General features: G+C 40.0%; 1 protein-coding gene across 3 annotated transcripts in view; it reads right to left on the reverse strand.

The window, feature by feature from the left end:
- LOC149156923 (Insulinase (Peptidase family M16) protein) overlaps positions 1-13,886 on the reverse strand; it is a 268,172-nt gene extending 254,286 nt beyond the window's left edge. Inside the window, exon 1 of one of the 3 annotated variants that reach the window (XM_089438805.1) lies at positions 13,508-13,884. In XM_089438805.1, the coding sequence (XP_089294931.1) occupies positions 13,508-13,728 (221 nt within the window). In that variant the 5' untranslated portion in view covers positions 13,729-13,884. Of the gene's footprint in view, positions 1-13,507 lie in introns of all 3 variants that reach the window. The other 2 variants (XM_089438807.1, XM_089438806.1) reach the window with 2 other exon arrangements.
- Between the last annotated feature and the right edge of the window lie 1,189 nt (positions 13,887-15,075).

The following is a 15,075-nucleotide window of genomic DNA, read 5'->3' on the forward strand; positions in this document are numbered from 1 at the left end:
AAATGATTGTAACACCAAAAATATATATGTTGGTGATGATAGATCTTTTAGTGTTGTAGGGACTGGAACTGTTCATCTAGACAATGGTCAATTTAATCATGTGTTATGTGTTCCAACCTTATCTTGCAACATTCTATCTATATATCAGATAACTCATTCAGGTGAAGGTAAAACCGTTGAATTTTCACCTCATGATGTTGTAAGTAAGGATCTAAGAGATCCTAGATAGATTTTAGCTACTGGCATTACTGATGATTCTACAAGGTTGTATAAGTTTAACAACTTTGGGTCATCAACTCTTCCCTCAGTATTTGTTGCTCATAATGACGAGAAGTGAGCAAACTTTGGCATGAGCGATTTGGTCACTTAAACTATCGCTCCCTTCAAAATCTATGTAAATAAAATATGGTGACATGTCTTCCTATGGTATCTTGCAGAGATGGTGTTTGTTCTGGATGTGTACTCGGAAAACATCATCGAGATAGTTTTGAAAAACGTGCCTCTTGGCATGCCTTAGCCCCTTTACAGCTTGTGCATAGTGATTTATGTGGTCCACTTCCAGTAGTTTCATTCTCTGGCTACAAGTATTTCTTAACTGTCATTGATGATTTCTCCAGACGCACTTGGGTATACTTCTTAAAACTCAAGAGTGAAGTATTTAACATGTTTTTGGCCTTTAGGGCCTTCGTTGAGAAACAATATGGACATCAAATTCTTAAGCTAAGATCTGATAATGGCGGAGAATATGTTAACAACAAATTCATCAACTTTTGCATTAAGCATGAAATTCAAATGGAACACACTGCTCCATATACTCCACAACAAAATGGTGTAGCTGAAAAGAAGATTCGCACCTTAAAGGAAATGGCTAATTGTATGCTTCAATCTAAAGGACTTAGTCTTAATTTTTGGGCAGAGGCAATTAACTGTGCAAATTACATAGTAAATCGCATTCCTACTAAGGTTTTAACGAATATCACTCCAGAAGAAGCAGGGAGCTCAATTAAACCAGATGTAAGTCACTTTCATGTTTTTGGAAGTGAAGCATGGGCCCATATTTTAGATGAGAAACATAAAGCTTTAGAACCTAAGAGTGAAAAATGTATTTTTGTTGGATATTCTGAAGATGTCAAAGGATATAGACTTATTCCACTTAAGTCCAAAAATGTTATCATTAGAAGAGATGTAAAGTTTGTCGAAAATATATCGGCCTACGAGCCTAGTTCGGTGGATGTGCCACCTCTCTCTATCCCTTCTACTTCTATTTCTTCTTCAGATGATGATAGCGAGGATGACAATCCTCCCCCACCTTCTCAAGATCCTCCTTCAGCTCCTTAGCTTCCAAAATGGGTCCATGCTACTCGGGATGCAGCAGGTGCTCTTGCAGGTGATCCTACAGATCAACGACGTACACGTTCTCAGTTTGATAGAGCCTCTTCTTTACTGGCCCAAGCTTCAGCAAATTATGATCTTGACACCTTTGCAGAAGCTTCAGGGCATCCAGATTGGGACGCAACAATGAATGAAAAATATCGTTCATTATTAGCAAATGATACATGGGATTTTGTTCCTCTTCCAAAGGGACGAAAACTTGTTAGATGCAAATGGGTTTATAGAACCAAGTTTGGACTAGATGGAAAAGTTGATAAACATAAAGCTCGTCTTGTTGCTAAGGGTTTTTCACAAGTTGAAGGCATTGACTATACTGAAACCTTCTCCCCTGTTGCCAAAATGAACTCTATCCGCCTTGTTCTTTCCCTTGCTGCCTCTTTCAAATGGGAAGTCCATCAGATGGATGTTAAATCTGCCTTCTTGCATGGGGACTTGCATGAAGAAATCTATATGGAATAATCTCCTGGCTTTATACAAACAGACTCCAGCCTTGTATGTCGGCTTAAGAAATCCCTTTATGGTCTCAAGCAAGCCCCTCGGGCTTGGTATGCCAAAATGGATAACTTTCTTTTAGATACTGGCTTTTCTAGGTGTCATTCTGACAATACTGTCTACACTAAGAAAGTGGGTAAGTCCCTTATCATTCTTGTTCTTTATGTTGATGATATTATCCTTGCTGGTAGTGATCCCAACCTTATAAACCATGTGAAGTTCAGCCTTAAAAAGCAGTTTGAAATGACAGACTTAGGACACTTGCATTATTTTCTTGGTCTTCAAGTATTGCAATCCAAGGAAGGTATTTCCCTTTCCCAGTGCAAGTATGCATGTGATCTTCTACGCCACTTTCACATGGAAGACTGTAAGCCAACCCCTTCTGCCTTTTAGTCTGGAACCAAACTTTCAGTCACTTGTACTTCCCCTGAAGTTGATGCTACCTTATACCGTCAGCTTGTAGGAAAACTTTTGTATCTAACCCATACCCGTCCTAACCTTTCCTTTGTTGTTGGCCTTATTGCTCGGTTTATGCAAAACCCACATGAAAGTCATTAGAAAGCAACTAAAGGAATACTTCGTTATGTTCGAGGTACAATGCAGTTTGGGATTCATGACAGTGCAGAAGCATTTCCTCTATTGGTTGGTTTCATTGATTCTGGTTGGGCTGGTGACCCTGATGATCGAAAGTCTACTGTAGGTTATGTTTTCACTCTTGGTTCTAGACCTATTACATGGGCTTGCAAGAAACAAAGTGTCGTTTCTCTTTCTTTAGCGGAGGCAGAGTATCGTGCGTCGTCGAAGCTAATAAGGAAGCCCTGTGGCTTCGTCAGATCTTGTCAAAGTTTGGCTTTCTGCATCAACATCCGACTACACTTTGGTGTGATAATGAAAGTGCCATTCAACTATGCAAAGATCCAGTCCAACATCAGCACAACAAACACATTGAACTACACACACACTTCATCAGAAAGCTCATTCATGACCATGTTCTTGAAGTGCAATATTGTTCAACCGATGATCAAGTTGCAGACATCTTTACAAAGGCTCTCACAGAGGCGAAGTTTACTAAAATTCGATTTATGGTTGGAGTTTAGGAAGTTGTCACTAAGGGGGGATAGGTTCTAATGCCTCCTTCCTTCTCCTATTGTGTCGTATTTGTACATCCTTCAATCCTATCCCAAGTTGTTCTTAAGGGGGTATGCTAGGATATTCCGACAGATAGGAAATAGTTAAGTATAACTTGGTCTAGTGTAGAGTTAGGTAAAGTATGTTTCTTTACTATGTACATTTGTAAATTACAATCCGACGGTCACAATATGTTCTAGACATGAAGTGATCTGACTGTTCATTCTCTCCTCGGTATTATCGACACTTGATCCGTGGCTTAACACCCGATTGGTCCGTGATCTCTATTTAAAAAGCATGGAGGGTCATTTGTAGGGTGACTGTTCATGAGAGAAGCTTATGTAAATTTTCATTCTTTTATTAATAAATTGCCTGAAGTGGTCGCGTTGGCTTAGGTCGTGGACCGTTTCCCTCTTTGAGGGTTTTAACCACGTCAAGAATACTGCTGTATTGATTTGTGATCTGTTTGTGAGCAGTGTCCTTTGGTGTTCTATCTGAGGAACTTACCCTGTAAATTCCTAAGAAGACAAAGGAATCTAAGTTTGATGTGATTGTAGATGGACTTCGGAAATATTGCTTCTTTTGACATTTAATAATGATTTATTTTTTTTTTGGTTTTTTGTTCGTGAAGGTCAAGGATGAGGTCTTCAATAGGATCTAGGAGTTCAGGGCTCAGGTAGAAAACTTGACAGGGAAGAAGATCAAGGTTTTGAGGTCAGATAATGGAGGAGAGTACGCTTCCAAGAACTTCAATGATTTTGTGCAAGGAGGCAATGATCAAAAAGGGGTTGACAGTTTGCTACAACCCTCAACAATCTCTTCTCTGATCAAGAGATAAGTACTTCCAATCATATTTTCTCTCCTTCGATTTTTTCATCCTCTTGTCCTTTTATTTTGTATGCATGAAATACTAGGAAAATGGTTGCTTGGTTGTGCTTATTTTCTTTTCCATGGCCTCATGAATGGGGTTTGTGAATAGGAGAAATAGGTCCATTGCGGCGGCTGCCAAGGCGATGGTATCATTGAGAAGTACAAAGCAAGGTTTATGGCAAGAGGGTTCTCCTAGAAAGAGGGAGTGGAATACGGGGAGACTTTTGCTCCAGCTGCCAGATGGTCTAGTTCTTATATGGCCTAAGGGCTCGAGCATAGGCTCAACAAGAGAGATTGGTGTTCTAAAGAGAGGATTGTACAAATTGTAAGGATGTCGAGGATTGTGCTAGATGACTGGAAGAGCTTCTAGTTCAGAGGGAGCAAAAAGTCAGGGTGGAAGGAGCAACCTCCCAAGAGGATGTCATAGGTTAAGATTGTTAGACTAGATTCTCAGAGACGAGAGGTCTCTATGAGCAGTATGCCTTCTATGAGGGGACCATGCTAGACAACAAGGTATGCTTAAGTAGCAGAGGGAGCAGTAGTGGGAGGAGGACTTGCTTTCGTGACAAAGGGAGCAACTAGGATTTCCACAAGAAGATCTGCTTTATTGTTAGAGTGAGCACCCAGTCACAGTGACCGGAAAGCAACTGCGATGATGGATCCAGTGAAGTACGCTGGCTAGTTTATGGTTGAGCCGAGGCATGCGATAGAGCATGTGTTGAGGTACCTGCATGGTATAGTTGGATATGGCTTAAGATATGTCTCAGGTGATGAAGTAAGGTTGCAGGGATATATTGATTCAAATTGGACCGAGAGTGTAGAGGATAGAAAGAGAACCTCTAGGTGTTCTTTTAGCTTGGGATCAACTATAATATCTTGGTTTAGCAGGAAGCAAGCTTTTTTTGCACTCAGTATAATAGAGGCACATTGAAATCAAATATCACTTCATCCAAGACATGGTGCAGAAGGGAGCAGTGAAGCTCTAGTACATATCCATAGACAAGCAAATTGTGGACATTCTCACCAAGCCTCTGTCTAGAGCGAAGTTTGTATACTTCAGGGACAAGCTTGGGCGATGCAGCATGTCTCCCTCATCAAGAGGCAATGTTGATGTTTCTGCAGCTTGTGGAATAGGGCAGACATTCCCCCACGTGTCATTCTGATTTGACTAGGGGTGAATGATATATTTGTTGGAATTGTAACTAGGTTTGGTCTTCATAATTATGTTTTTGTAAAGAAGTCAAAAAGAATTTATTCAAGACAAAAATAAAATGATTTTATCATGTACCATTTGGACATGGAAAAGAAAAGAGAAATTGAATTTTTATAGTATATTTGTGTCCCTAAGTTGACCAAGTCGGCCCTCCACAAGAACAAGTCACCCTACCTAAGAGACGTGTCCCTTCACATGAACAATCAACTATAAATAGAGCCAATTTGTCTCCATTAAACACAAAATTTGGATGACTGATTTGAGGCAGAAGTTCATGGATCCTAAGGCAAAAAGTGCGAGATTTCTGAGGCTAGTATATGCGAAGGTTAGAGGAATATATGCGAGTTTCCTGTAACTTGTTGATGATGAAGTTGGAGAAGGAAGCTTTCGTCGAGATTTGTTTGGATATTGTGATGACCTAAGCAGCATCAGAATGGTTGAGGACCCCGGAGATTGTGCTAGCATATCGATAATAAGAACCAATATATTGGAAGTGATTGGGGTCGTGAGGCTACAGTATGTTCAGATGGATGAACAAGTAGTTGATGTGTTGATCTCTCCCTAAGAAGTTTGTATATTTTAGAAGCATGCTTGGATTGGTGGATATCTCTGATTTGGTTGAGAGGGAGAGATAAGTACCATAAGTTGCCCATATGATGGTACTTGGGAGGACATCTTGGCCTAGTTGGTGTTGAGATCTCAGTTATAATTTGGCCTTGATGATGTTTAGATCCTAGTGTGGGAGGGTATCTTGGTCTTATGGAGCTCCATTTTAGTGTTTGACCTTGATGATACCTAGATCCCTGTGAGGGTTGGTGTCTTGGCATGGAGGCCTAGATGGTATCTATATCTAGTTGGATTGATACCAAGGTTGTAGCCTGATGGTATCTATAGTGACAAGTTGCCTTGATGAGACCTTAGTCCCTGTTGGGAGGATACATTAGCAATTTTGGTATCCCTAGCATTGTAAATGTTGTTGTACTCTTCTTGGAACACTTCAAATTGAGGTCAACCTTGTACCGATTGAACAATTATGAATATCGGCCTAGCTAAGAGGGAGTGTTGAGAAATGTAACTAGTATTGATATTCATAATTGTTGTCTAGCTCATGACATAATGTAATTCTTATGTATTTGTCAAAAAGAAAGAAAAAGAAAAATTATTGTAAAGATCAAAAGAAAATTATTTTTATAAGCATGGGTTTCATGCTCAATTTATTTTGTTTCTAGGTCTAAGCACCCATTGTGTGCTTCTAGGGTTTGTGTCATGAGTCATAGTCCTTGTCATCTTGTATTAGACCCTTCTTGGGCTTATTGTATCAAAGAAGAAATTTATTTTTGTGTCAAAAATGTATTTTGTGCCTCCTCCACCAAGTCAGCCTCATTGAAGGGATTTGACCACCTTAAAGAGACTATAAATAAGTTGGACATTCGACCTATTGTGGCATCCATCCAAGTGAAGTTCGATCTGCAATAAAAAGGAAGTGTGAAGGCCTAAAGAAGGAGCGAAAAAGACTTGAAGAAGAAGGAGAAACCCTAGTGAAGAAAGGAGGAACCCTAGCGAAGGAAAGGAGCTCATTTTCTCTTGTTTCTGGCTCACACATGCGAGATTTTGGGTTGCAAAAAGGGGCCGAAATTGCAAGTCTGTAGTAGAGGCCGAAATATTGGATTGATGCAGTATTGAAGAAGGTTGACTCTTGTTGACTAGAAGTTGATCTTTGTCATCTTGGAAGGACTATCTTGGGAGGCTAACTTGGTGGATTGGAGAAGGTCTTTGTCTTGGTCAAAGGGTCTTGGTTGTCTCATTTGATTTGGTTCTAAAGGAAGAGAAGAGAAATTTTGGGTTTTCCCCTAGAAGAGGGGTTTTGCCCTGGCTGAGAGCCTACATCCTATCTCCTTGTTATTTTGATCTTCATGCATTTATGTTTTGGTAGTTGCTTGATGATAAGAAGATAAAAGAAGACATAAAAGAAGTTAATAAGATTGCAAAGAAATCACAAGTAATTATCAAGATAAGAAAATCTTTCTTCCTTAAAGATTTTCTAACAAGAAGATGTGTTGTATGTTCCGGGAATGACCAAAAATATGAATTGTGTTGCTGCCTTGGAAGACAAGAGCTACATTGTGACCTTTGAGGGTGGCAAGGTGTATATTCAACCTAAGGATTCCAGGACAACCAAAGGTGATAGGAGTCAGAAAAGGTAACCTGTTCAGACTTCAATTTGAACCAGCACAAGCATTGTTGAGTGGCAACCAAGAGTTGGGCAAGTTATGGCACAAGAGGATGGCTCATTTGCACCATGGAGCACTCAATGTGCTCAAGGAGATTATGACAAGACTACCAGAGTTCAAGGTCAAGCAACATGATGTGTGCAAGGGATACGCATTAGGCAAGTATGCCAAGACCACCTCTTTCCAAGTAGCGAAACCAGGGCCAAGGGCATCTTGGACATAGTACATTTAGATGTGTGTGCGCCCATGTCAGCAATATCCTTAAGTGGATACCACTATTATGTAACCTTCATAAATGACTTCTCCATGAAGACCTGGATATACTTCTTGAAAAAGAAAAGGACGAGGTTTTTTGTTGGTTCAAAGAGTTCAAAGCCCTTCTAGAGAACCAAAAAGGGAGAAATATTAAAACACTCAAGTTTGATAATGGAGGCAAGTACAGCTCAAATGCCTTCAAGGACTTTTGCGCACGTGAGGGTATTACACCAGAGTTGACAATTCCATGCAACCCTCAACAAAATGGGTTGCAAAGCGGAAGAATAGGGCCATTATCAGAGCGACCAAGGCTATGTCACATGACTAGAAGTTGCCTATGTTTTTATGGGTAAAGGATTGAACATTTCGTTTATTTGCAGAACCAAAGTCCACATAAGGTGTTGGGAAAGTTAACACCTGAGGAGGCTTTTGCAGGAAAGAAACTAGATTTGTCACACATTTGTATCTTTGGTTGTCTAGCATACTGCCATATTCCATCAAAAAAGAGAAACAAGTTAAAACCTACTGCGAAGAAGGGAATTCTTGTGGGGTACATCAAAACTTCAAAAGCCTACAGGATATACATTCCAACACTCAAGAAAACAATGTTGCGTAGGGATGTGAAGCTTGAGGAACATAGGGCTCCCAAAAGGTCTTGCAATACAGATTCCTCTACAGTGGAGGTTCAAGAGCAGGTGACACTAATGACAGAGATAGTGCAGACACCCCAAGTTACTGTGTCACAAAGTGGTCTGTAGAATGAGCAATTCGAACAAAAGGAACAGTATGAGGAGCAAAATTCCCCTCTCACTCAGGCTCAAACTCCCAACGCAGGGAAGAAGAGGGCCAAGTAGGTAGAGCAGACATATAGAAATGCACACGAGTACATGGATACTCCTATATATTCAGTCACTGTCAAACAAAGGAAGTCAACACAAAGATATTCAAGCTACATTGCGTTGATGAGTGAGTTGATTGAGATCGAGAGTCTTTGAGCTTCCAGGAGGTATTCGAGCATCAAGTGTGGATGGATGATAGAGTGGAAGAGTGTTCATCCATCATGAAGAACAAAGTTTGGGAGGTTGTGCCATAGCCAGAGGACAAATCTGTGGTTTGCTCTAGATGGGTCTACAAGAATAAGCATGTTATAGATGGCAAGATGGAAAAGTTTAAAGCCCAATTTGTGGCCAAAAGGTTTTCACAAAAGGAAGGGATTGAATACAATGAGACCTTCACCCTAGTAGCCAAATACTCATCCATCAGAGCAATAATTTCTATTACAACGCAAACGAGTAGGAGGATTCACCAGATGGGCATGATGATGGCCTTCCTCAATGGTGTGGTTGAGAAAGAGCTTTACATTGACCAAACAAAGAGATTTGAAGTGCATGGAACGGATTCCCATGTGTGCAGATTGAAGAGAGCGCTATATGGACTCAAGCAAGGTCCCACGGCGTCGTATGCCAAGACTGACAACTACTTGCATGGCATGGGGTTCACCAAGAGTGAGGCAAACTCAAACCTATATTACATTCAGGTCAAGGGTGAGCTTCTCATTTTGGTGTTGTAAGTGGATGACTTATTTCTCACAGGTTGTGAGAGGCTTATAGAAGAATGCAAGAGGGACCTAGCAACAAAGTTCAACATGAAGGATTTAGGGTTGATGCATTATTTTTTGGGCTGGAGATATGTTAGAAGGATGGAGAGATCTTTCTTGGGCAGGGGAAGTATACAGCTGAGATCCGGAAGCGATTCAGGATGATGGACTGCAAAGCCATGTCTACACCACTAGTGTCCCACTAGAAGAAGATTGATGCTTCCATATCAGAGGCAGTGGACCCTACATTATATAGGCAGTGGATTGGCACTCTCATGTACTTGGTCAATACCAAACCAAACATTTGTTTTGTAATCAATGTACTCATTCAGTTCATGGTAAAGCCAAAATAAGTTCAGTGGGTGGCTACAAAACATGTGTTGAGATACCTTCAAGTCACGGTTGATTATGGATTGAGATTTACTCTAATGGAATGAAGCTAGAGGGGTAAACCGATGCTAATTGGGTAGGCAGTACAACCAACAGAAAGAGCGCTTTTGGGTGTTATTTCAGCTTGGGATTAGGAGCAGTTTCTTGGTTCAGCAGGAAGAAGAATTCAGTTGCATTGAATTTTGTTGAGGCCAAGTACATGGCTGCCAGCTTGGCAATTTGGGAGGCAATTTAGCTTCGAAAATTTCTCGTAGGGCTATTTGATCAGGAGATGGAATCGACCTTGATTCTCCTTGACAATCAAAGATGTATCAAGCTCTCAGGGAATCCAATGTTTCATGACACGTCGAAACACATTCAGATCAAGTACAACTTCATTCAATACTATGTGCAGATGAGGGCAATAAAACTACATTACGTACCAACAGATGAGCAGGTAGCAAATATTCTGACCAAAGTTTTGATGAAGGGAAAATTCGTATTCTTCAGAGATAAGCTAAGGGTGGTGTAGAACACCTTCCTCGCTAAGACAGAGTGTTGAAAATGTAGCTTGGGAGGTGATTCTACATTGGTCAAGTGCCATGACATGAAGTGAATTACCAAAATTCTCTCACAACATAATTAATTAAATATTTCCTAAGTTTGGACCTTAGGCATAGAATCAATAATTTAAATTTTTATTTTACTTGCCACTTTTTTATAAAGTTAAGAGGTCAGCAAAAGATTATATCGTGATCGTTGATCTCAAGAGTGGAGGTGCAATCTAAGCCCTCCATCACTTTGGAGTTTAGGTCAAAAAATTATTAAAAAAAGGGAAATGGGTTGTTACTGTTAGAGAGTTCAGTTTGATTTGGCATGAGAGCTAAATGTTCAACATACACAGGAAGTCAAAGTAATAACAAAGTGTGATCAACACAGAGGAAAATTTCAGGGGCACTGAATAGGCTTGAGGAGGCCAAATTATCCAAGCCATACATGTCGATTTAGAGGAGAAGAAACAGACCCGTTTGACAGGGCCAAGTTGGGCAAATCGATTGGGCTAAAAAGGCCCAAGTTGTTAAGCCGTATAGGCCAATTTCTAGTGAGTAGTACAAATAAATTTGGTTGGGTCGTACAACTAATTTGTTGGGTCAAAGGGCTAAAAACTTATGGGTAAATTGTTGGTGTAAATTCCTAAAAAAATATTTTCTATAATCAATTTTCTTAAGCTGAATAAAGAATCCAAGTTTGTTGGTTTTCCCCACAATGGGGTTTCCAATGTAAAAATTGTGTCAAATATTTTTATTTGCTTGGTTTACTGTTAGTTTATTTCTATTGTCCATACTAAGGTAGGAACCCAGAGTATTTCTTGTTATAAAATTTCAAATCTAAGGAAATTAATTTTATTTATGTTCTAAGAAATTTTATTGAACATTAAATCTGCTCTTGGTTCGAAAAAACTAACAAGCCTTGTCCAACATAGATTATTTTCACCTAGTCTATTTTCATCACCTTGAGCACTGCACTTAAAGTCTCCTTATAAGTGAATACTAGGAAGTCTCCCTTGTGAAATTCTACTAAAGAGCAAGAGGAAGATTGTTGAGGGAATAGTGGCAATCTCCATCATTGTTGCTACAGGGTCTGGCCCTCGCCTTGTGAACACCATCACAAGGCCTGCGAGGTTTTGCGACAACAACAACCAAAAGTGGACAAGGTACCTCCCACTATTTCTCATAGTGCATTGCTCACAATGCTTTTGAATGTGCCTCGCTCACCCATGATTCTTCAATGTGCCTCAAACCCTCACTCAATCGTGACTACTCAACACACATTGGCCCTCCTCGCATATGACTCACAATGCTACTCAGTCACGCAACTCACAATAGAGCATGATGTCAAATACACTATTTGTATTCTTCGTGACAGTGTGACTATTTCATAAATAATAATTAGGGTTTTAATATCGTTTTATGGTTTTTACGTCATGCAGGGGGTTGGGGGAGGGCACAAGCTTAGCTTCATTCAGACAAAGAGCTTCTACAAGCTCCCTATACTAGAAACTCCATCTAGAACATCCCCAAGGTCCCATTTCCTTGCATTCAAAGCTCCCAAGTTCTCAAAATTGTTCCCAACCAACTGAGGACATTTCATTCCCCTTCCCAAGCTCCCAAAAATGGTTGAATGACGAAAACAAGTTTTAGAGATAGTGAGAGAGGTTCTCATACAACTAGAGTAACTTTCTCAAAGAATATGAGATAAGAAATCACACTTAAGACAGCACTATGAGAGGGAGAAAAAGAAAGAGATAAGATAATAATAAAAAATAACAAAAAAAAAGTGAGAGGAATAGAGCCAACATCTAAGCGAGGTCTCAAAAGAAGGGGCAAATAAAAGGGGGACAAAACATGTGAAGGATAAGAAAGCATGATCAAGATCACAAATGTGACAAAACAAAGCATTGTTGTAAAAACCATTCTCGATCACAAAGGTTTCCACATTGAATGAAAAGCATGTGTGCCTAGAAAAACAAGGCAACCAAAGCAAGGGTACTTGTTGGAATTCATAAAATGAGGCAACCCATTAAAGGCCATAACTCTCCCTTAGAAAAGATGTCTTTCATAGGCCATAATAAGATGCAAGTCATATGTTCAATATGTCAAGAACCAAAAATCCTCCAAGTCTAGCTCTTGGAGACAAAATTTGTCATCCATCAAATTGTGGGTCAAAGTGTGTTGCATCCCTATACAAGGGTAGAGATAGAAAATCCCACATTGAAAACAAATACTAATATTTTGGAATCCTCTATCACACCTAGTTGAACAATAGTTGTTTTAGAAATTTTAAAAGATGCCAACATCTAGCATATGCACCAAAAGATATAGGCACCCACAAAAAATTCCTCCAAAACTTCAAATGGGTTCAAGAGATTTGATACCTCTCGTTGGTTGATAGATCCAGAGTTAAGATGGATCTAGGTTGGTTTATCAACAGAACAAGCATGTGGTTTCCCTCCTTTGGCAGGCTTATCGAGGGGATATTAGGTAGTTGAAGACTCGACAAAAGGCTGGCAACTCCTGGACTTGGGGAGGGATGACCCGTGGATTCAATTATCGGAGTCCAGATAGGTTCGCATCCATGTTTTATTTTGTAAATTTTTAATTCTAAAAACTATAATTCCATCAAATTATATGTTTTTATTTAATATCTAGTATCTACATGGAGATCAAAGCCTGAAACCTGACAAGTTACAACCTAAACATAGATTAACATCAACACGAAAACCATCTTGAACCTGAAAACTTGAATATAGATAAGACAATTCGAGACGCCTGCTTAACATATTCAAATTTCAGACATGGTACAAACAAAATTCGTGCATAAAACAAGAAATATATCTTCCATCTCAGCTTGGCCGACATGGGGCACCTAAGGGAGGGTTTCCTCAACTACTGGTTGGTGTTATTTTGCTTATGTGCTTTACACTGTCCAGAATATGCAGGCCCTTGCCGGACGAGCCGTCGATGCAGCCTTTCGTTTGCATGTTATTTCTTTTTAATAGAGAGAAAGAGAAGGGAGCCAGGTACAGTTGAGTGGATTTGGATGGGTCAGTGTATATTCCATTGTATATTAACGTATTGATGAGATGTACACTCTTCAATTTTTAACGTCCATGAATTTTTCCCACGTGATTCTTTTGGTATCATGCGGTGTTTAATTCTAATTGGAACTTAGAAATTGGTAACTATGACTACACATTCAATGCAGAGACGAAACCAAACTTGAAACAAATTAATCTGCACTCATTCTTTAATGACAGCATTCTTGGCATGGCGGGCGCTACTTCAATTGCAATCGGGCCGGCTACAGCTTCTTTCTTGATTGAGGTTTTTATTTTCTGAAGTTCATTGCAAGAAGTGAAGTGACAAGTGAAAATGATGTTGCAGGCGGGCGGGCACTCACCCAACCTTAACGGCGAGCGCCACAGCCGCTCGCATACGCGGCTTGGTATTTCTTCTCACGTAGTAATGCAGACCGTTAGTCAAGGCGCCGTAATGCACTCCCACCGGCTCCTCCGACAATTTATCCTCCAGCTGAACGTTTAGCAGCTTCAGCGACTTGAATCCCCGGCGTATCATCGGCGCTGAATCTGTTTCTCTGGAGGTTGCTGCAAGCAAATCCATTGTGCGCTCCCGTCTGTTGCTTCCTGTTAACTATTCCTTACCGCCTGTTGGAGGGTTTCAGGGACTTGGATTCCAAACAGAGTTCAGCCAAATTTGTCAAACATTTCATTACTTCAACGAGGGTTTTATTAATTTTCTCCGTCATTTCCTCGTTTCCACGCCCCGTTTTTCCGCGTTTGCTTTGTGGGTATGGCTTATCTATGTGTCATGGTGACGTGGATGTGTTCACAATATATTTTTTTTTAATTACTACTAGCAATTGCCTCTAATGTGCAAAGTACATCGAACTAATGAAAGATTTTGGAAGATCATCTCCCATGAATAGAGCCCATCATTGAGTACATGCACATAAGGTTTTTGGAAACTCTCCAATGCAAGCACCATAAGGCGAGCCCACTGCTCACAACCTATGCATGAGTTCAAAGTGTTGACAGACGTTGCCCTAGGTGTGTCACGCTCGACTAGTTGTCTTTTCTCTTTCACACATTGTTTTTAGGCCCGGAACTCCACCAAGCTGCGAGAGTGATATTAGTCGAGGTCCAAGAGACCAATGACTTATTCCCCAAGTTATACAATTGGTCCTCCTCTGAGATTCCACTAGTTTAGTTGACATTAATTCAATGTTCTAGTCTGGTATCCTCGAAATGAAGGGGAGTTCTAGGATTACTTTCTTTTCATTTGAAATGCACATGCCAATGATGTTAAGGTTGTCATGGCCACATTTGTTGGCTTTGATAATATCAAAGTCATAGGGGAAGTTTAGAGTAGACGGCAATTAGATTTGCTCAGAGGTTTGGGGTTCCAATGGCTTTTGGAGGGTCTCATGCAAACTTTTAGATATTTTGCAAGAGTATAAGAGAATCATGCCAATCCAAACGAGAGGACAACTTCAAAGAAGTAAACAAAAAATTGACGAGACGTTGGAGCCATTCTTAAACTTAGAGATACAATTAACCAAATAATTTCTCTTGCATGTGATGTGAACACATTGCCGCCAAGGCCTACAAATAAAGAATTAAATATATTATAATCGAATCCAAAGTAAATGAAATTTGAACTAACATAATCTTTTGAAAAGCAAAGTTTTAAAACCTCTTTCCAACATAAATATAACTGCAAATGATCTTTTGAAGAGTCAAAGCCTTCAGTATCACATTCACATTGGTGAGATGAGTGTTCTGAGCTTCCATTCTCTATGAAATCAAGCACCATGGCCTCCAGATTGTGTTCCAAGTCATCGTTGGCGTCTTGATGCAAAAGACCACAATGTGAATCTAGTTCCCAATCTTTGAAAATCCATTTTCGAATCTTTGAAGGACGAAAAGAGAGATAAAAGGAAATATCTCA

The sequence above is a fragment of the Pinus tabuliformis genome, chromosome 9 (genome assembly GCF_031772625.1).
Source record: "Pinus tabuliformis cultivar Carrire ecotype Pingquan chromosome 9, CPIR1, whole genome shotgun sequence".
NCBI classification, from domain to species: Eukaryota; Viridiplantae; Streptophyta; class Pinopsida; order Pinales; family Pinaceae; genus Pinus; species Pinus tabuliformis.